Raw genomic sequence first — 21,622 nt, 5'->3', positions numbered from 1 at the left:
CCGACTCGACGGACGTGAGTTTGACTGAACTCCAGGAGATGGTGATGGACAGGGAGGCGTGGCATGCTGCAATTCATGGGGTCTCAAAGAGTCGGACATGACTGAGTGGCTGAACTGAACTGAACTCCTCTGCCTTTTTTAAATCCAGCTTGAACATCTGGAAGTTCACAGTTCACGTATTGCTGAAGCCTGGCTTGGAGAATTTTGAGCATTACTTCACTAGCATGTGAGATGAGTGCAACTGTGTGTGTGTTTGAGCATTCTTTGGCATTGCCTTTCTTTGGGATTGGAATGATAACTGACCTTTTCCAGTCCTGTGGCCACTGCTGAGTTTTCCAAATTTGCTGGCATATTGAGTGCAGCATTTTCACAGCATCATCTTTTAGGATTTGAAATAGCTCATCTGGAATTCTATCACCTCCACTATCTTTGTTCATAGGGATGCTTCCTAAGGCCCACTTGACTTCACATTCCAGGTCGTCTGGCTCTAGGTGAGTGATCACACCATTGTGATTATCTAAGTCATGAAGATCACTTTTGTATAGTTCTTTTGTGTATTCTTGCCAACTCTTCTTAATATCTTCTTCTGTTAGGTCCATACCATTTCTGTCCTTTATTGTGCCTGTCTTTGCATAAAAAGTTCTCTTGGTATCTCCAATTTTCTTGAAAAGATCTCTAGTCTTTCCTCTTCTATTGTTTTCCTCTATTTCTTTGCATTGATCGCTGAGGAAGGGTTTCTTATCTCTCCTTGCTATTCTGTGGAACTCTGCATTCAAATGGGTGTATCTTTTCTTTTGTCCTTGCCTTTCAGTTTCTCTTCATAGCTATTTGTAAGGCCTCCTCCAACAACCATTTTGTTTTTGCATTTCTTTTTCATGGGGATGGTCTTGATCACTGCCTCCTGTACAATGTCACGAACCTCTGCTCATAGTTCTTCAGGCACTCTGTCTATCAGATCTAATCCCTTGAATCTATTTGCTACTTCCACTGTATAATTGTAAGGGATTTGTTTAGGTCATACCTGAATGTCTAGTGGTTTTCCCTAGTTTCTTTAATTTAAGTCTGAATTGTCAATAAGGAGTTCATGATCTGAGCCACAGTCAGTTCCACAGTCAGAAAAAAAAGTATGTTCTTATCACTTATTAATTTAAAAGTAAGTGAATTAAACTCTCCCATCAAAAAGCAGATATAGCAGAATGGATTATAAAAATAAGTGATCCAACTATATGTTGATAACAATCAATTGAGTTTATTGACAGGTTCACACCACTATAAATAAAATGGATAAGCAACATAGAACTAGGAATTATACCCAACATCTTGTAATAACTTATAATGGAATATAATTTGCAAAAAATACACTGTGCTATATACCTGAAACTAACATAATACTATAAACTTATACCTCAAAACAGAAAGAGATTCACTTCAGATTTAAAGATGTGGAGGTCAAAAATGAAAGGATGGAAAAAGAGATTCCATACAAATAATAACCAAAAGAAAGTTAGGATGCCATTACCAGTTTGAGACAAATATATCAAAAGTTGTTATGAGACAAGGGATATTACATATCAATAAAAGGGTCAATTCATGAAGAACGTATAACAACTGTAAACAAAAACCAAACCCAGAACTCCCAAGACATATGAAGCAAACAATGACAGAGTTGAAGGGAGAAACTGCTAATCCTACAGTAACAGAGATTTCAATTTTTCACTTCCAATAATGAATATGAACTGGACAGAGATAAACAATGAAATAGAGAATCTGAACACTGTAAACCAACTGGACCTAACAGACATACATAGAACACCACCCAACAAAAGAATACACATTTTCTCCAAATGCACATGGTGTATTTTCCAGGAGAGACCACATACTAGTCCACAAAACAAGTCATAATAAAATTTAAAAGACTGAAATCATATAAAATATCTTTTCTAATCACAATGGACTAAAAGTAGTAATAAATAATAAAAAGAAAGCTAGAAAATTCACAAATATAAGGAACCCAAACAACACAATTCTTAACCAATCAATAGGTCAAAGAAGAACTCACAACAGAAACTAGAAAATATCTTACAAATATGATAATGAAAACACAAAATTTACGGGACACAAAGAAAGCACTGCTAAGAGGAAAATTTATAGCTATAATCACACACTTGAAAAAAACAAAGATTTTAAACCAATAAACCTACTATTACACCTGAAGGAGTAAGAAAAAGAAAAGCAAACAACCTAAAACTAAGATAAGGTAAGAAACTGGATAACCTAGATAAAATGGCTGGATTCCAAGAAACAAACAATGTACAAACTGAATCATAAAGAAACAGAAAATCTGAAGACATTAAAAGCTATTAAAATTAAATCAGCAATTAAAAACTTTGTTGAAAACTAACAAAAAGTGAAATTGTTCATGTACTTAACTGGGCATTTCCAGGCTTACTTTTTGTGATTGTGACTGGAAAATATAAAAAGGTTTTATTTCCTTAAAATTTTATTAAAGCATAGTTGATTTACATTGTTGTGTTAATTTAAAAGGTTTCTTAATGTGCTTGCTTCTCCTTAGTTCCAGGCTTAATTATTAGTCTTCCTTCGCATAACTTCTGGGATAGATGTTCACACTCTGTAATAAATATTGCTTTGTAATAAGAATTTTCAATATGTTTATGTCCATTTCATTTTCAGATATTCTTGGGAAAAAAAAAGAGAAACCTATCTGATTCAATTTCTCCTGAAAGTAATTCCTTCAGTTTATCTACAGTATTTACTGTACCTTTGGGTAACAAAGTATGTGTCTTAGTCCCATTCCAGCTACTATAACAAAATGTCAGGAATCGAGTGGCTTATAAACAACAGAAATTTATCACAGTTCTGATTGCTGTAAAGTACAAAATCAAGGCACCAGCATAGTCATGTTTGGTGAAGGCCCTCTTCCTGGTTCACGGTGGCACCTTCTCACTGTGACCTCACAGGGTAGAAAGGACAAGAAATCTCGCTGGAGCCTCTTTTTAAGTCATTAATTCTATTCATGAGGACTATATCACCATGGCTTAAGCATCTCTCAAAGACTCCACTTCCAAATGTCATTATCTTTGGGGGCTAGGATTTCAACATATGAAATTTGGGGGGACACATCAGACCATAGCAGTATGTATAGAGAGGGAAAGACAACCGAAGAGCCAAAGGTATCAATATTGTCATTCAAGTATATTACACTACTGTCCTTATATATATAATAACTTCCTATGAAAAAAGAAAAGGGAATACCACCTCTACACTAAAATTTAGCTTAGATTTTCATAAAGTATGATAATACTCTCAGGAAATTATATGTGGTTTTAATGCTTTGAGTATTAGGAGGACTAAAATATACTATATAACTCAATTTAACTCCTGAAAATATTAAAACTCAGAATGACTCTAAAAACAAGAAAAAGTTTTTTTTTTCCTAGCCAAATACATCTTTTTAGATGGGCATTAAAGAAAATCATATTTTAAATTCATATTTTGAAATTTTCAAATAGTCTAGTTTATCAAAGTGAAAAATAATGATCCTTTTTCCTTTAATCAGAAAATATCAAGTTGCCCCAAGGAATAAAAATCACATATACAAAAACAGCCCACTAAAAAACTTGAACACCTTCAGTCTTTTGGACATCCAAGTAAAACAGTGACAGAATAAGCAGGCAGTACCTTATCCAATAAAAAGCAAAATAACATATGATGCTTAAAAAACTGTAATTACTCTGTTGCATCTGATCCTAGGAAGCTTATCATGGTAATACTATATGATTATTCAAAGGCAAAAGTAAACAAAAATATTCCCTTACCTTATAAGATGGCAGGAAACACAAAATTCCTTGGCTAACAGTCTGGCACACAGATAACAAAAGAGCTCCCACTTCATCCTGGAATTCAAATGTTTCCGTGTGCTGGAAGGTAGCACAGAGATTGCGACCCTTGGGCCCTGACCCAATGGTGCCAACCCAAACCTAGAATATAAGTATGTCAGTATTAGAGTTATACCAAAATAAGGCAGGCAAATTAGCATTTAGTTGGGAGCCTTAATTGTGTATGTCAAAAAAAGATCAAGCAATGGCTTTAGAGAAAATTTATTTTTAAATTGTCGGGCTTTTTCCTATTATCTTTAATTAGTTATGAATGCAAGGGTGCTCAGTCACTCAGTCTTGTCCAATTCTTCGCGACCCTATGAACTGTAGACTGCCAGGCTTCTCTGTCCATGGAATTTTCTAGGCAAGAATGCTGGAGTGGGTTGTCATTTTCTCCTCCAGGAGATCTTCCCAACCTACAGATCAAATCTGAGTCTCCTGCATTGGCAGACAGATTCTTTACCACTGCACCAGCTGGGAAGCCCAGATGTAATTCATAGACGTTTTACTTTAGAACTAAAGTCTACCTAAAGTTCTTCAGGCAGACTGAATTCTCCTAGAATGACATAAATTAGGTTTTCCTCAATACCTTTACAAAATTAACCATGTAACAGAATTTTGTTGGATCTTGGGAACAAAGGAAATGAGTAAGTTAGAAATGAATCCAAAATAAGACATGAGGGATGGTACCATCTGCTACGGGCTTCCCAGGTGGCTCAGACGTAGAGAATCTGTCTGCAAATGCAGAAGATGCAGACTCAATCCCTGAGTCAGGAAGATCTCCTGGAGGAGGACAGCAACCCACTCCAGTATTCTTGCCTGAAGAATACCATGGACAGAGGAGCCTGGCGGGCTCCCATCCATGGAATCACAAACAGTCCAGCATGATTAAGCAACTGAGCACGCACACACCATATTCTATAGGTAAGTCTCTAAGATTCACTTATGACAGGAACTACTGTTTCACAAATTCCCTGATGCTCAAAGATCTATGGTCACAGAAAATCAGACCCATCAAATTTTGGTTATATACAATTTCTCTACATTTATACAGATGGACGGAGGAACCTGGTGGGCTACAGTCCATGGGGTCGCTAAGAGTCGGAGACGACTGAGCGACTTCACTTTGACTTTTCACTTTCATGCATTGGAGAAGGAAATGGCAACCCACTCCAGTAATTCTTGCCTGGAGAATCCCAGGGACGGCGGAGCCTGGTGGGCTGCCATCTATGGGGTCACACAGAGTTGGACACGACTGAAGCGACTTAGCAGCAGCAGCAGCAGTCTTAGTATTTGATTATGAGAAACTACAAATCTTATTAGTGTTCTAAAGACAAAAGGTCAAAGTCGCTTAGTCAGTCCGACACCTTGAGGCCCCCTGGACTGTAGCCTACCATGCTCCTCTGTCCATGGAATTTTCCAGGCCACAATACTGGAGCTGGTAGCCATTCCCTTCTCCAGGGGATTTTCCCTACCCAGGAATCAAACCGGGGTCTCCTGCATTGAAGGTGGATTCTTTGCCAGCTGAGCTTCTGGGGAAGCCCATTCGAAAGGTAATATGAACACTTTAGATTGTTGAAAAATGTAATAGTCCTATATTTTAAATGATACACAAGACTGAGATATATTTTGCAAGATGACATCTGGTGGACAGCAGTTTAATCAACATTAAACTAAATGATCAACAAACACTAAGACAAACTGATAGCATGTGTTTCTTGATATGATACGATGGGCAGTAATAATATCACCTGCAAAACATTCTTATCAAACACTTTAACTTGAATCTTATCATGAGGAAACCATCAGAAAAATCCAGATTATAAAATATTCCTAAGGACAACTGGTGACTTGAATTCTTTTAAAATATCATGAAATACAGAAAAAAGGGGCAAAAAAGCTATTTCAAAGACTAAAAAGACATGAATTTGTGCAGCCAATATGGAAAACAGCATGAATGTTCTGCAAAGAACTAAGAACAGAACTACCATATGCTCCAGCAATTCCACTTCTGGGAATATATCCAAAGAAAACCAAAGTATTAATTTGAAAAGATGTTTGTGTGCGCTCACTTCCAATGTGCATAGCTCCATTATTTACAATAGCTAAAGATATGGAAGCAATCTAAGTGTCCATCAACAGATAGATGAAGAGATAAAAGATGTACATGTGTATGTACACACACACACACACACACACACACACACACACACACACAGACACAGGAATACTACTCAGCCATAAAAAAGAATGACATCTGGCCAACTGCAACAACACAGATGGACCTACAAGGTATTAGGCTAAGTGAAATAAGTCAGACAGAGAAAGACAAATACTGTATGTTACTACCTACATGTGGAAACTAAAAACTAAAACAAATGAATCAATACAACAAAACAGAGAGGCTCACAGAGTTACTCCAGAAGGGAGAAATCTAAGATAGGGGTCAGAGATTAAGAGGTATAAACTACTGTATATAAAAATAAATAAGCTACAAGGATATATTGTACAGCACAGGAATAACAGCTAGTATTTCATAATAACACTAAATGGAGTATCTATAAAAATTTTGAATCACTATGTTGTACACCAGAAACTAATACAGTAAATCAACTATAATTCAATATAAAATAAGAAAGGAAAAAAAAAAGAAAAACAAAACTAAAGAAACATGAAAACCACACACAATATATAACATTTCACTGGATCCTGGATCAAGAATTTAAAAAATAAACAGGTACACTATAAAAAGCACACTGGAAATAACTGGAAGAATATAGATTCTATTTGTAGTAATATTAAATTGCTTGGATATGATCATGATATTGTGATCACACAAGATTATGTACCTGTTCTCAGGATAAACATTCTAAACTAATTAAGGGCAAAGTATCACAATGCCTACAAATTACTTTCTAATAATATATCCAGTTAATGTAATCAATATTTTACAGTATTACTCTTCTCTCCTTTTCTCTCATGTGTATATATACAAAGATGCAAAGTTATACAACTGATGTATCTAGATTAAGGATATAAAGATATTCACTATGTTAATACTATTTTTTCCACGTTTTTCAAGCTATACTTTTTCAAATAAAGAGTTGGGGGAAATCAACAAATGAATGGACAAACAAAATGTGAAACACACACACACACAATTCAAATATTATTCAGTCTTAAAAAGGAAGAAATTCTGATTCATGTTACAACAAAGATGAGCTTTGAAGACATCATCCTAACCAAAATAAACTAATCACAAAATTTTGTAATTCCATTTAGATGATGTATTTAGAATAGTGGGCTTCCCTGGTGGCTCAGAGGTTAAAGTGTCTGCCTGGAATGCGGGAGACCCGGGTTCGATCCCTGGTTTTAGATCCCTTGATTTAGAAAAGTCAAATTCATAAAAAGGAAAAGTAGAATGGTGGTCACCAGGGGCTGGGAAGAGGGGGGAATTGAGAATTGTTATTTTATAATAGAATTTCAGTGTTGTTAGATGAAAAAGCTCTAGATATTGGTTACGCAACAATATGAATATCCAAACTATACACTTAAAAACATTTAACATGGTAAATTTTACGATGTGTTTTCTACCACAATTAAAATTAAAGTTTTTAAAGGTTGGGGGAAATATTAGAACAGAATCCAGCTGAACTAGCATTATTCTTACTAATTATCATTATCTAGTAACATTATAAGTTAAATGGGCTTTTGTGCATAAGACTGAGAACACAGACCCTATAATAACATTCTTTTGGGAAAATCTGTTCAATTTATTAATAACTTCCCATATTTATGTGAGCCTCCAAAGAAAACAACTTGAAAACGTGGATCATATGTTCTCCTTTTGCTACTGCTAATAGCAATGTTTCTAAACAAGAGCATTCTAGCATTTTGGAAACCACAATTCATTGTTACATAGGAGTTTAGCATTCAAGACCCACACCTACTAAATGTCAGTAATTCCCACAAACCATCCTTGGTTGAAAACTATAGCTCTTTATAAAGAACTAGAGTTGACTTAGGCACTCAAGTACCATTAAACATGTTGCTGCTGCTATTCAGTTGCTCAGTTGTGTCTGATTCTTTGCGACCCCATGTCCTTCACCCTATCCCAGAGTTTACTCAAACTCATGTCCATTGAGTCGGTGATGACATCCAACCATCTCATCTTCTGTCATTCCCTCTTCCTCCTGCCTTCAATCTTTCCCAGCATCAGGGTCTTATTCTAATGAGTCAGCTCTTCACAGCAGATCGCCAAAGTATTAGAGCTTCAGTATCAGTCTTCCCAGTGAATATTCACAACTAATTTCCTTTAGGATGGACTGGTTTATCTCCTTGCAGTTTAAGGAATCTCAAGAGTCTTCTCCAACATCACAGTTCAAAAGCATCAATTCTTTGGCCCTCAGCCTTCTTTATGGTCCAACTCTCATATCCATACATGACTACTGGAAAAATCATAGCTGTGACTATACGGACCTTTGTCAGCAAAGTAATGTCTCTGTTTTTTAATATGCTGTCTAGCTTTGTCACTGTTTTTCTTCCAAGAAGCAGGCGTCTTTAAATTTCATGGCAGCAGTCACCATCTGCAGTGATTTTGGAGCCCAAGAAAACAAAGTCTCTCATTGTTTCCTCATCTGTTTGCCATGAAGTAATGAAGGAGATCAGCCCTGGGATTTCTTTGGAAGGAATGATGCTAAAGCTGAAACTCCAGTACTTTGGCCACCTCATGCAAAGAGCTGACTCATTGGAAAAGACTCATGCTGGGAGGGATTGGGGGCAGGAGGAGAAGGGGACGACAGAGGATGAGATGGCTGGATGGCACCACTGACTCGATGGACGTGAGTCTGAGTGAACTCCGGGAGTTGGTGATGGACAGGGAGGCCTGGCGTGCTGCGATTTACGGGGTCACAAAGAGTCGGACACGACTGAGCGACTGAACTGAACTGAATGGGGCTGCTGCTGCTAAGTCACTTCAGTCGTGTCTGACTCTGTGCGACCCAAGACAGCAGCCCACCAGGCTCCCCCATCCCTGGGATTCTCCAGGGAAGAACACTGGAGTGGGTTGCCATTTCCTTCTCCAATGCATGAAAGTGAAAAGTGAAAGTGAAGTCGCTCAGTCGTGTCGACTCTTAGCAACCCCATTGACTGCAGCCTACCAGGCTCCTCCATCTATGGGATTTTCCAGGCAAGAGTACTGGAGTGGGGTGCCATTGCCTTCTCCGGATGCCATGATCTTCATTTTCTGAATGTTGAGTTTTAAGCCGTCTTTTTCACTCCTCTTTCACCTTCATCAAGAGATTCTTTAGTTCCTCTTTGCTTTCTGCCATAAGGGTGGTGTCATCTGCATATCTGAGGCTACTGATACTTCTCCCAGCAATCTTGATTTCAGTTTGTGATTCATCCAGCCTGGGATTTTGCATGATTTACCCTGCATATAAGTTAAACAAGCATGGTGACAATACAGTCTTGGCATATTCTCTTTCCCAATTCTGAACCAATCCGTTATTCCATGTCCGGTTCTAAGTGTTGCTTCTTGACCTGCATACAGATTTCTCAGGAGGCAGGTAAAGTGTCCTGGTATTCCCATCTCTTTAAGAATTTTCCACAGTTTGTTGTGATCCAAACAAAGGCTTCAACGTAGTCAATGAAGCAGATGTTTTCTGGAATTCTCTTGCCTTTTCTTTGATCCAGTGGATGTTAGCAATTTGAACTCTGGTTCCTCTGCCTTTTCTAAAACAAGCTTGAACATCTGGAAGTTCTCGGTTCATGTACTGGTGAAGCCTAGCTTGAAAGATTTGAGCATTACCTTGCTAGCATGTGAGATGAGTGCAATTGTGCAGTAGTTTGAACATTCTTTGGCATTGCCCTTCCTTGGGATTGGAATGAAAACTGACCTTTTCCAGTCCTGTGGCCACTGCTGAGTTTTCCAAATTTTCTGGCATTTTAAAGGGCAGCACTTTAATAGCATCATCTTTTAGGATGTGAACTAGCTCAGCTGGAATTCCATCAGCTCCACTAGCTTTGTTCACAGTGATGCTTCCTAAGGCCCACTTGACTTTGCACTCCAGGATGTCTGGCTGTAAGTGAGTGATCACACCACAGTGGTTATCCAGGTCATTAGGATCTTTCTTGTATAGTTCTTCTATGTATTCATGCCACCTCTTCTCTTAATATCTTCTGCTTCTTTATGGCCATACCATTATGCATGTAGCTAACTACTTTCAATTACTTAATAAAAAGAAATAGAGGGCAGATTGACAAATGAAAAATTGAAACATCCTTAGGAAAATTTAAGTAGCATTTACAGGGTATTGTTATAAAAAATTAAAATTTACATCACAGGACTCATAAGAATATTTTTAATTCATTTCAGATATTCAAACATGTGCTGAAAATTTATTAACTAATACCAGCTATTAATCTAGGTGCAATGGAAAGATAAAGACATTAAAATTAGAATATAGATACATCATAGTCTAATGGAAAAAAGAATCACAAATAATTAGACAATTAGAAATTACAGTAAAAAAAAAGTTGAGTTTGTTTCCTTTTTAATTTTCATTAAAAAAATTTAAACTTAAATAAGGAAACTGCAATACAGTCTTTGTAAGCAAAGTACATATTTTTACTCACTGGGTTGAAGGAATATTATTTATCAGTAGTTCCTTTTGCTGACACTACCAAGTAGCTGACAAATTTTCTTTTACTGAAATTGAAATGTTGATTTTCCTATTAGGATTTGTTTGCTAGTCCTTCAGTTACCTTTTAACTTGTTTATAGATACTTATACTGAGGTGAAAAGACTAAGAGAGACTTCAAAAAAAAAAAAGAAACTAACCTGTGAGTTATTAATGACATGATTAGCCTCTAGTTGAATAGTAAATGTAACACCAAGTTCTGATGAAAAGGATTTCATTGGTGATAATGTCCCAGATGTCAAAACAATTGTCCAAACCTTGCCATTAATATCTGAAAAGGCCTACAAGGAAACAACATTAAATACATAAAATCATTTTTTAAAAAGTCAAACAAATTTACTTAATTGTTGATATTGAGCAAGAATTGTTATTTACAGCATGATAAGCTTACCACAGCTGGATTTAAGCACCAAAAATTTAGCACATGAACTGCTGCCTTCTGCCGTGAACGTTTCTTATTTTTTGATAGAATCAATAACCCATTTTTATCTGTAGTATCAGTCTGATTTATCCAAGAGTAAGTCTGTTGAATAGCGACTTTATAATCATCTGCAAATCTAAATGAAAATAAAATGGCATTTAAATGGCGGAACTTTAGATAACACTGTCCCGCACCAACAACTAATGCCACTAAACTCAGTAATTCTGACAGAAAGTAAATCATTAAACCTTAGGGTCAATCCACCCTTACAGAGTTTATGCATCATCTAACCATCCACCCTTCATCACTTCTCATCCCTATGTTCAGAGATTACGTAAATCACAGCAAAGCCAGGATTAAAATCCAAGCCTCCTAACTCCTACTTCAGAGCTCTCTACATTTCTGTTACATCATTAGTTATAAAATAGTTAACAGTATTATTGTTTTAAAAAAAAAAAACAACTAAAGAGTGGGTTAAACTTTTTTATTGCATTAGAAAACAGAAAGACAATTTCTACTGAAAGTTTAGGAAACTGAGTTTCAAGTGCCTTTAAAATGTGATCTAACTCTTCATCTACTTTTTTAAATTTATTTATTTTTAATTGAAAGATAATTGCTTAACAATATTGTGCTGGTTTCTACCAAACATCAACATGAATCAGCCATAGGTTTACCTGTCCCCTCCCACCTGAACATCCCTTTCATCTATTCTTAATGAAGTACTAAACTATATGACCTCTGTAATCTGATACAGTTTATAAATTCTCTCCATAAGAGACTATAAACCTAAGCTTAAACAGAATGAAATTTGGTATTCTCTACCATGTCCTCAAAGTAATACTGACTGTTAATTTTACCCTCAGAGAGAAAGTCCAAGTCAGGAACCTTGTACTAGGTGGAGAGAATTTTATAAAATTACTGGGGGTGGGGGGGACTTCCCAGGTGGTCCAGCAATTAAGACGCTGAGCTTCCAATGCAGAGGATGTGAATTTGTTCCCAGGTTGGGGAACACGAATCCCACAGGCCATGGGGGGGTGGACAAAAAAAAGTTCCTGGGAACTAAAAATTACAAAACTCTCTTAGAAGAAAACATAGCAGAAATCTTCATGACATCATATTTGGCCATTGTAACTGGATACAAAAAGCATAAGCAACAAGAGAAAAAAAAAATCAATAAATTGAATTTCATTAATATTTAAAGACTTTTGTGCAGCAAAGAATACTATCAAGAGACTGAAAAGAGTACACACAGGAATAGGAAAAAATATTTGTAAAGTGTGTATCTGAAACAGAATATGCAGAATGACTCTTACAACTCCACCAACAACAAAATCCACATTCAAAAAAGGGCGAAGGACCTGAGCAGACACTTCTCTAATGAAGATGTAGAAATGGACAATAAGCTCATGAAAAGATGATCAACATCTCTAGTCATTAGCCAAGTAAAAATCACAACCCTTTATACTCATTAAGATGGCTATTATAAAAAAAACAGAAAATAACAAGTACTGGCAAGGATGTGGAGAAATTGGGAACTCCTGTGCATCATTATGTGAATGTAGAATGTGCAGCTGCTATGAAAAATAGTACGGCGGCTCTTAAAAAAGTTAGATCAGAATTACCATAAATCCTGCAATTCTACTGCTAGGTATGTACCCAGAAATGAAAACAGGGACTCAAAACAGATACTAGTACATCAGTGTTCACTGCAGCATGATTCACCATAGATAAAAAGTAGAAACAATATAAGTGTCCATCAATATAAAAATGGATAAGCAAAATATGGCATATACACACAATAAAATATCATTCAGCCATAAAAAGGAACGATGGATGCTATAACACGCATTAACCTTAAAAACATTATACTACATGATTCCATGTACAGGAGACACCAAAAAGGGCAAATCCATAGAGGTGAAAGCAGGACAGAGGTTACCAAAGGCTGCGGTGCTAGAGAAATGGAAGATGCTGTTTCATGGGTATAGAGTTCCTGTTTGGGATGATGAAAAAGTTCTGGAAACTGTCAGTGCACAACCATGTGACCATAGTTAATGCTATTAAAATGTACACTTAAAATGTTTAAACTGTTCAGTTTTACATTATGTATATGTGCATGCATGCTAAGTTGCTTCAGTCGTGTCCGACCCCATGGACTATAGCCTTCCAGGCTCCTCTGTCCATGGGATTCTCCAGGCAAGAATACTGGAGTAGGTTGCCATGCACTCCTCCAGGGGATCTTCCCGACCCAGGGAATTAACTCATGTCTCTTATATCTCCTATATTGGCAGGCGGGTTCTTTACCACTAGTGCCACCTGGGAAGCCCTATATTACGTGTGTGTGTGTGTGTTAGTTGCTCAGTCGTGTCCGACTCTGCGACCCCATGGACTGTAGTCCACCAGGCTACAGTGGACTCTGTCCATGGAATTCTCCAGGCAAGAATAGTAGAGTGGGTTGCCATTTCCTTCTCCAGGGGATCTTCCCAACCAAGAGACGGAACCCAGGTCTCCCACATTGAAGGCAGATTCTTCACCGTCTGAGCCACCAGGATATTTTACCATTAAAAAAAAAAAAAAAAAAAAACACTTAAAAAAACACTGGAGCCAGGTAGTACTGTAACTTAAGGAGTAGTGTGTGGGAAGTTGACTGCTTTCACATTTTATTAAACAGAGGATTTACATAATAGAGACTTTCTGACATTGGAAGAAACATATATAAATTATACTTAAATGAAGACTTAAATTTAGTCTCAGAGGATTGTAAATTTAATGCTAAATTAATTAAATGTATTTATTTACTGGTTTCAATACTCATTTTCATTAACAAAAAATATCAGTTGACTGAGTCTGTGCCAGTGAAGAGCAATATTTATACCACTTGTTTATCATTATCTCATGTACTCACATAAAATTAGTAGCTAGCACCCAGTAAGGCTAATATTTTTAAGAGGAAGAATACAGACCAGATATCTTTACTTACCTGCTATTTTGCCTAAAAAGATAGTCAAGCACCATAAAAAGTCCTTTGAGCATTATTTGAGTTGAAGCACTAATAACAGGTATTTCTCTTGCCTCCTCTTTACCATGAATCGATGGGACTTTTTCTTCTTTTTGAAGGACAGCAGAAAAATGTCCCTGTAAGAAATTACCATGTTAAGCGTACTGGTTAGGGGTGGGGGAGGGAAAAGAGAGGAACAGGAAAATTCTTAAAACTGTTAATAAAACCCAAATGAAATATAATTGAAATTTAGTCAAACATTCATATGCAGGTGCTAACAATGTATTCCGAATTCCCATATATTCTCAAATCCTCTTCAAAGACATTTAAATAAGAAGTTACACATTTAGAAGGTTCATTATTTCTTTGGGCAATTAGAGTTTTATTCAGTGCCCTTCAAAAGCAATGGGCCAAATAAAAATGTACAAAGTGGTTTCTAAAAAGCTTAAAAATGTGATATGCCACCTAAATCCCTGAATTACCTCCAGGGAGTATGCCTATGCTAAGAGTCATGACTATGTGAAAAGCAAAATTTAAAAAAAAAAAAAAGAAAGCAAAGAAAGAATACCTGCTAAATACAAAATGTATGCTAACTGGCTCATTAGTGATTATATGGCTTATAAGTTTAAATACAGACTAAAGTGTGGACATTAAGATAAATTTCCCACATTGTGAAAGAGAAAACTCTGAATATTGAAATGATAAAAGATACTGGTGACAACTCTGATGTTTGACAATAAAACCTGGGCTCAATGAAAATAAAACGGGGAAATAGGATAAATAAGACATCCCAGGTAGCCCAGCAGTAAAGACCCGCCTGCTAATACAGGAGATGCAAGAGACTCAGGTTTGATCCCTGAGTCAGGAAGATTCCTTGGAGTAGGAAACGGCACCCTACTGAAGTGTTCTTGCCTGGAAAATTCCATGTGCAGAGGAGCCTGGTGGGCTACAATCCATGGGGTTGCAAAGAGTTGGGACATGCCTGAGCAACTGAGCAATGCAATACAATCAATGAAAATAAAATGGGGAAATGGGATAAATAAGACAAAATTTCAACATCCAGATATATTGTGAAATAATACATATTTATAAAAGTAAAATTAGTCTCCACTGAACAAAACGTTAAAGGATATGAAAAAAGTTTTTTACTTTTATTTTACTTTTCCAGACTTTAAACTTTATATTTTGTATTGGGGTATAGCTGATTAAACACTGTGGCAGTTTCAGGTGACCAGCGAAGGGACTCAGCCATACATATACGTGTCTCCATTCTCCCCCAAAAGCTCCCTGCCATCCAGGCTGGCACATAAAATTGAGCAGAGTTCCATGTGCTACACAATAGGTCCTTGCAAAAATATTTTTCAAAAATAAAGAACAACAAAAAAATAACATGAGCTTGAATAATTCAACAGTACAAATTATTAACAAAAGACAAGTACTAATTTGTTCTTTTTTTAAAAAAATAAATCAAGTTCTCTGAGAAACACCTTACATGAAAGCTACTATTCCTCTCCAACACTGGCAGACAACTGGCAATTTACTTGGTAAAGCTACATAATTTCTGAACTCCTGACAATAAGGCACTGTAGTAAAAAATAAAAGGACTGAATGAAATTCTATCTACTGAACCATGAGATAACTCCAAGGCTACCTCTGGCTAGGTTATCTAAACAATGAGAGCTAGGTTTATAGATAAATAGAAAACTAAGCAAATGGGGAAACACACACACTTACAGGTAATTATTACTTCATAGTAAAACTAGAATTGTATTAAAATTTAATCAAGCAAGTTACATGATATTACTATCATGAACTATGATAACATATAATATGATGACATGCACAGTGAATATTAATATAATTATGCTGAGAAAATGGAGAGAGAAGAAAGGGGAAGAAGATGGGAGGAAAACGAAACAGAGAGGGAGGGACAGACAGGAAAAGAGAGGAGGTGGGTGTGTGTATGTGTGTGTGTGTGTGTGTGTGTGTGTGTGTGTGTGTGTGTGTTTCTGAAAGAAAGAGAGAAAGTGTGTGTGTAAAGGAGCTGAATCCTCACCATACTTAACAGGAATTCAATAGAGAATATCAAAAATTGAAAACTGAAAAGTAGCTGAATCTACATGTTACTTAGAAAATTGGGGTTAATTATCAGAGAAAGCCACTACAAGAATTAAAAGAGCCACTGAGAAGTAAAAATTGAGAGTGGGGCAGATGAATGCTTTTCTTGATAGTACTAATTGACTTTTTAAAAAATTTATTTATTTTATTTAATTGGAGGACAATCATTCCACAACACTGACTTTTAAATTATGTTCACACATTATTGTCATAAAAATTAACTTCTAAACAATTCAATAATGACAATGATGAATTTCTTAGGATCAAAGGAAATTTCCCTAACCTAATTTTAAAATAAGTAAAAATACTACTACATCTATGAAATGAGAAAAAATATTTGCAAATCATATATCCAATACGTTGTTCATATCCAAAATACAGAAAGGGCTTAAACAATTAACAATAAAAGACAACTCAATTTCAGAATGGGCAAAGGATTTGAATACAGATTTCTCCAAAGATATATTAATGGACAATAAGCAGCTAAAAAACTGTTTGCCATTATGAGTCATTAGGGAAAAGAAAAGAAAATCATCTTGAGATATCACTGCATTCTTCCTACGAAGATTATAATAAAAGAGATATGAAAACAAGTGTTGGTGAGAATGTGGAAAAAAATCAGAATCCTTGTACATGGCTGATGGGATTGTAAAATGGTACAGCCCCTATGGAAAAATTTGGCAGTTTCTTAAAAAGTTAAACACAGAGTTACTTTGTGGACCAGGAATTTTACTCCTAAGTATATACCAAACAGAACTGAAAATATATGTCTGCACAAAAATCTGTGTACAAATGGTGATACTTGCATTGTTTACAACAGCCAAAAAGTAGAAATAACTGATAATGGATAAACAAAATACAGTACATTCATAAAATGCAAAATTATTTGGAAATAAAAAGGAATGAAGTATTGATACATGCTACAACATAGATGAACCCTGAGAACATCATGCAAAGTGAAAGAAGGCAGTCACAAGAACAGGTAGATTCACAGAAACAGAAAGTGGATTATAGGTTTTCACGATCTGGGGTAAGAACAAATGGGAATGACTGCTAATGGGTATAGGATTTCTTTCTGAGGTGACAAAATATTCTGAAATGAGACAGCAATGATACTTTCGTAATTCTGTGACTGCAGGAAAAACCACTGAATTGTATATTCTAAAGGGTAAATTTTATGGCATGTGAATTATATCTCAAATCAATTACCATTTTTATATACTGATAAGAATCAGAAAAAGCAATTTTTGAATTATACCATTTGAAAAAGGAATAGAAACTTTATAACTTCTCAGGAATAAATCTAACCAAAAGCAAATAAGACTTTTAAAAATTACAAAGTTCTATTGAAAGATACATAGAGATAATAAATGATTAAAACTATATCTTGTTCATGAATGAAAAACTTCATATTGTAATATGTCAATTATTTCTAAATTGATATACAAATTTAATGCAATTATAGTCAAACTTCCAACTGATTTGTTCATAGACGTTTATAAGCTCATTCTAAAATTCAAATGACAGAGTAAGGCAACATTACTCTGTACAGCCAGGATCATTCCAAAGGAAAATAAAATGAGGAGATATCCCTTATTACCATGCATCAGCAGTTTTCTAATGTTACAGTAATTAACAAATCATATAACTTAGACAAACACGATCAAAGAACACAAGAGTCCAGAAATAAGCTTACACATATACAAAATCAGGTATGGGGCAGAAGTGGCATTACAAATCAGAGTGAAATAGATAGATTATTTAGTAAATGATGAGAAAATTCATACAGGAAATAAAATGGATTCGGTACCACACAAGATAAACAAATATGACTCCCAGGTGGTTGAAAACATTTATTAAAAAAGAAAACTTTAACACTCTTAGAAGAAAAATGTCACAACGGATAAGAACTAAAACTAAACTCAAATATTATAATTCATAAAGAAAACACATGGATAAATCTGAATGCACTAAAATTTTAAAACTTAAAAAGACACCACAAACAAACCATAGACACAAGAATAATACATGCAACACAATAAGCAAAAAAGAATTAATATTTAGAATATATAAAGGAAAGAGTCAAAAATATATACAAAGATGTATTTTCAAGGATGTTCATATTAGAACCTTTTCTTATTGGAAGGAAACTGGCAACAACTTATATGTCAAATGCTAGATTAGTCAAATAATTTATAATATGTGCACTTGAAAATGCTACAGTGCAACTAAAATTCATGTGAAGGAAATTTTATTAAAATAGGAAAGTACTCGTAACATACTACTAAATGAGGAGGTAAAAAATTTCACCTCAAAAATTAACTTATGTTAAGCAAATACACGCATAGAAGACAAGGTACACATAGACCTAAACGCTACTAATAATCATTTTTATGTTTACAAGTCTTTTTTTTCTTTGTCCCTTTCTGTATTTTTCAAGTTCTTTCCTTTGACATACATTTTATTTGTATTTTTTTTTATAGAATACACTAATCTTAAGTGTACCGGTCATTAAACACAAGCACACACACACATATACGCACACTTGTATAACTAAAACTAAATCAGGATTCAAAACATTCCTCAAAAAAAAAAATAATTCCTCAAATTCCAGAAGGTTCCCCTGTGTCCCTTCTCAGTCCAAACTACTCCTTATCCCTGCACAGTGGTAACCAGTATTCTGATTTCCACTTGCATAATTAGGTTTGTCCTTAAATTGCATAAAAATGCAATCATACAGTTTATACTCTTTTGTGCTGGTTTCTCTTGTACAACATAATGTCTGTAAGATTCATTTACGCAGTTGTGGAGGCAGTGGATCACTTTTTTAAAAATTGCTGTGTAGTATTCTACTAAATGAATATTTCACAATTTATTCAATCCATTTTACTATTGATATGAAAAATCTGTAGAATGCAAAAAGCTTATGAAAAAAATGAAAAGGTATATGAAAAAATATTTATGGTATGTTACACTTTAAAAGTTTAGATAAATACAATCAAATTAAAATATATTTTGAATACTCATGTACCAGTGTAAAGCAACTTCACTCCAATAAAAATAAATTTTAAAAAATACTCTTAGTCCAGAATGCTACTTCTGTTAGCAATAGTTTTTAACTGTTCTGGTTCAAAAATCTCTTCAAAACTATGAGGAGGGACATACCTCACTATATGGTGGTCCACAGGTTAAGAATCTGCCTTGCAATGCAAGGGACACTGGTTTGATCCCTGGTCAAGAAACTGAGGTCCCACATGTCGCAGGGCAACTAAGAACACCTGCTGCAACTACTGAGCTCAAGCTCTACAACTAGAGCGTCCTCATACTGCAACAAAAGGTCCTCCATGATGCAAGAAAGAAAGATCCCGTGTACCGTAACTAAGACCCCACACAGCCAAATTAAAAACAAAAAAAACTATATGAGGGCACTTACCTGGTGGCCAAGTGGTTAAGAATCTGCCTGCCAATGCAGGGGACACAGGTTCAATCCCTGGTCTATAAAGATTCCACATGCTGTGGGGGAACTAAGCCCCTGCGCCACAACTACTGAGCCCAAGTGCCAGCTACTGAGCCCACATGCTCTAGAGCCTGAGCTCCACAAGACAAGCCACCACAGTGAGAAGCCCACACACCTCACCTGGAGAGCAGCCCCCATTCCTCGCCAGTAGAGAAAGCCCATCAGTCTTTGCAGCAACAAAGACTCAATGCAGCCAAAAATACATTTTAAAAAGTTACACTGCCTTAAAAAAAAAAAACTAAGAGAAAAACTATAAAACTCTGATAAAAGAAATCAAAGATGATCTAAATAAATGAGATGCTCCATGTAAAAGGATAAGAAACTCAATATTGTTAAAGTCAGTTCTTCCCAGATTGATCTATTAATTCAATGCAGTCCAATAAAAATCCCACCAAGATACCTCGTGAATACTGACAAACTGATTGTCAAGCCAAAAGATCACCCTCTGTGCACTGATGCCAAATTGAATCTTGGAGACAGTTTTGGGTAAAGTAAGAAAGAATAATTTAATTGCTTTGCAGGCAAAGGGAGACACAGTAGGCTTGAAACCCTGAAAAACTGTGTGTCCCAACTTGGGAGGATTTGGTGAGGAGTTTTATAGCAATAATTCAAGTTCTTGGCTGCTAACAAGATTAGCTTCAACAGTACATGAAGCAGGAACTTCCAGGCTTCAACAATATGCGAACCATGAACTTATAGATGTTCAAGCTTGATTTAGAAAAGACAGAAGAACCAGAGGTCAAATTGCCAACATCCGCTGGATCATGGAAAAAGCAAGAGAGTTCCAGAAAAACATCTATTTCTGCTTTATTGACTATGCCAAAGCCTTTGACTGTGTGGAGCACAATAAACCGTGGAAAATTCTTCAAGAGATGGGAATACCAGACCACCTGACCTGCCTCTTGAGAAATCTGTATGCAGGTCAGGAAGCAACACTTAGAACTGGACATAGAACAGACTGGTTCCAAATCAGGAAAGGAGTACATCAAGGGTGCATATTGTCACCCTGCTTATTTAACTTCTATGCAGAGTACATCATATGAAACGCTGGACTGGATGAAGCACAAGCTGGAATCAAGAATGCTGGGAGAAATATCAATAACCTCAGATATGCAGAGGACACCACCCTTATGGCAGAAATCGAAGAAGAGCTAAAGAGCCTCTTGATGAAAGTGGAAGAGGAGAGTGAAAAAGTTGGCTTAAAGCTCAACATTCAGAAAATGAAGATCATGGCATCTGGTCCCATCACTTTATGGCAAATAAACGGGGAAACAGTGAGAGATTTTATTTTCTTGGGCTCCAAAATCACTGCAGATGGTGATTACAGCCATGAAATTAAAAGACGCTTGCTCCTTGGAAGAAAGTTATGATCAACCTAGACAGCATATTCAAAAGCAGAGACACTGCTTTGCCAATAAAGGTTCATCTAGTCAAAGCTATGGTTTTTCCAATACTCATGTATGGTTGTTAAGACTTGGACTATGAGGAAAGCTGAGTACTGAACAACTGATGCTTTTGAACTGGTGTGTTGGAGAAGGCTCTTTTTGGGGGGGGGGGGAAATTAAGAACTTTTATTTTTTCTATTTTTATTTTTTCATATCACAAGCATATGTTTGATTTTTTTTTTAATTTTTTTTTTACTTTATTTTACAATACTGTATTGGTTTTGCCATACATTGACTTGAATCCACCACGGGTGTACATGCGTTCCCAAACATGAACCCCCCTCCCACCTCCCTCCCCATAACATCTCTCTGGGTCATCACCGTGCACCAGCCCCAAGCATGCTGTATCCTGCGTCAGACATAGACTGGCGATTCGATTCTTACATGATAGTATACATGTTTCAATGCCATTCTCCCAAATCATCCCACCCTCTCCCTCTCCCTCTGAGTCCAAAAGTCCGCTATACACATCTGTGTCTTTTTTGCTGTCTTGAGAGTCTCTTGGACTGCAAGGAGATTAAACCAG

General features: G+C 36.1%; 1 protein-coding gene across 1 annotated transcript in view; it reads right to left on the bottom strand.

Moving 5' to 3' along the window:
* BRIP1 (BRCA1 interacting helicase 1) overlaps nucleotides 1-21,622 on the bottom strand; it is a 182,798-nt gene that overhangs the window by 94,983 nt on the left and 66,193 nt on the right. Inside the window, exons 10-13 of the mRNA XM_052658404.1 lie at nucleotides 13,999-14,153; nucleotides 10,989-11,154; nucleotides 10,738-10,878; nucleotides 3,837-3,998 (exon numbers count right to left, since the gene is read on the bottom strand). Of these exons, the coding sequence (XP_052514364.1) occupies nucleotides 3,837-3,998; nucleotides 10,738-10,878; nucleotides 10,989-11,154; nucleotides 13,999-14,153 (624 nt within the window). The remainder of the gene's footprint in view (nucleotides 1-3,836; nucleotides 3,999-10,737; nucleotides 10,879-10,988; nucleotides 11,155-13,998; nucleotides 14,154-21,622) is intronic.

The sequence above is a fragment of the Budorcas taxicolor genome, chromosome 19 (genome assembly GCF_023091745.1).
Source record: "Budorcas taxicolor isolate Tak-1 chromosome 19, Takin1.1, whole genome shotgun sequence".
Taxonomy (NCBI): Eukaryota; Metazoa; Chordata; class Mammalia; order Artiodactyla; family Bovidae; genus Budorcas; species Budorcas taxicolor.
The sequence above is the reverse complement of the archived record's forward strand: the minus strand, read 5'-3'. Positions and strand labels throughout refer to the sequence as shown.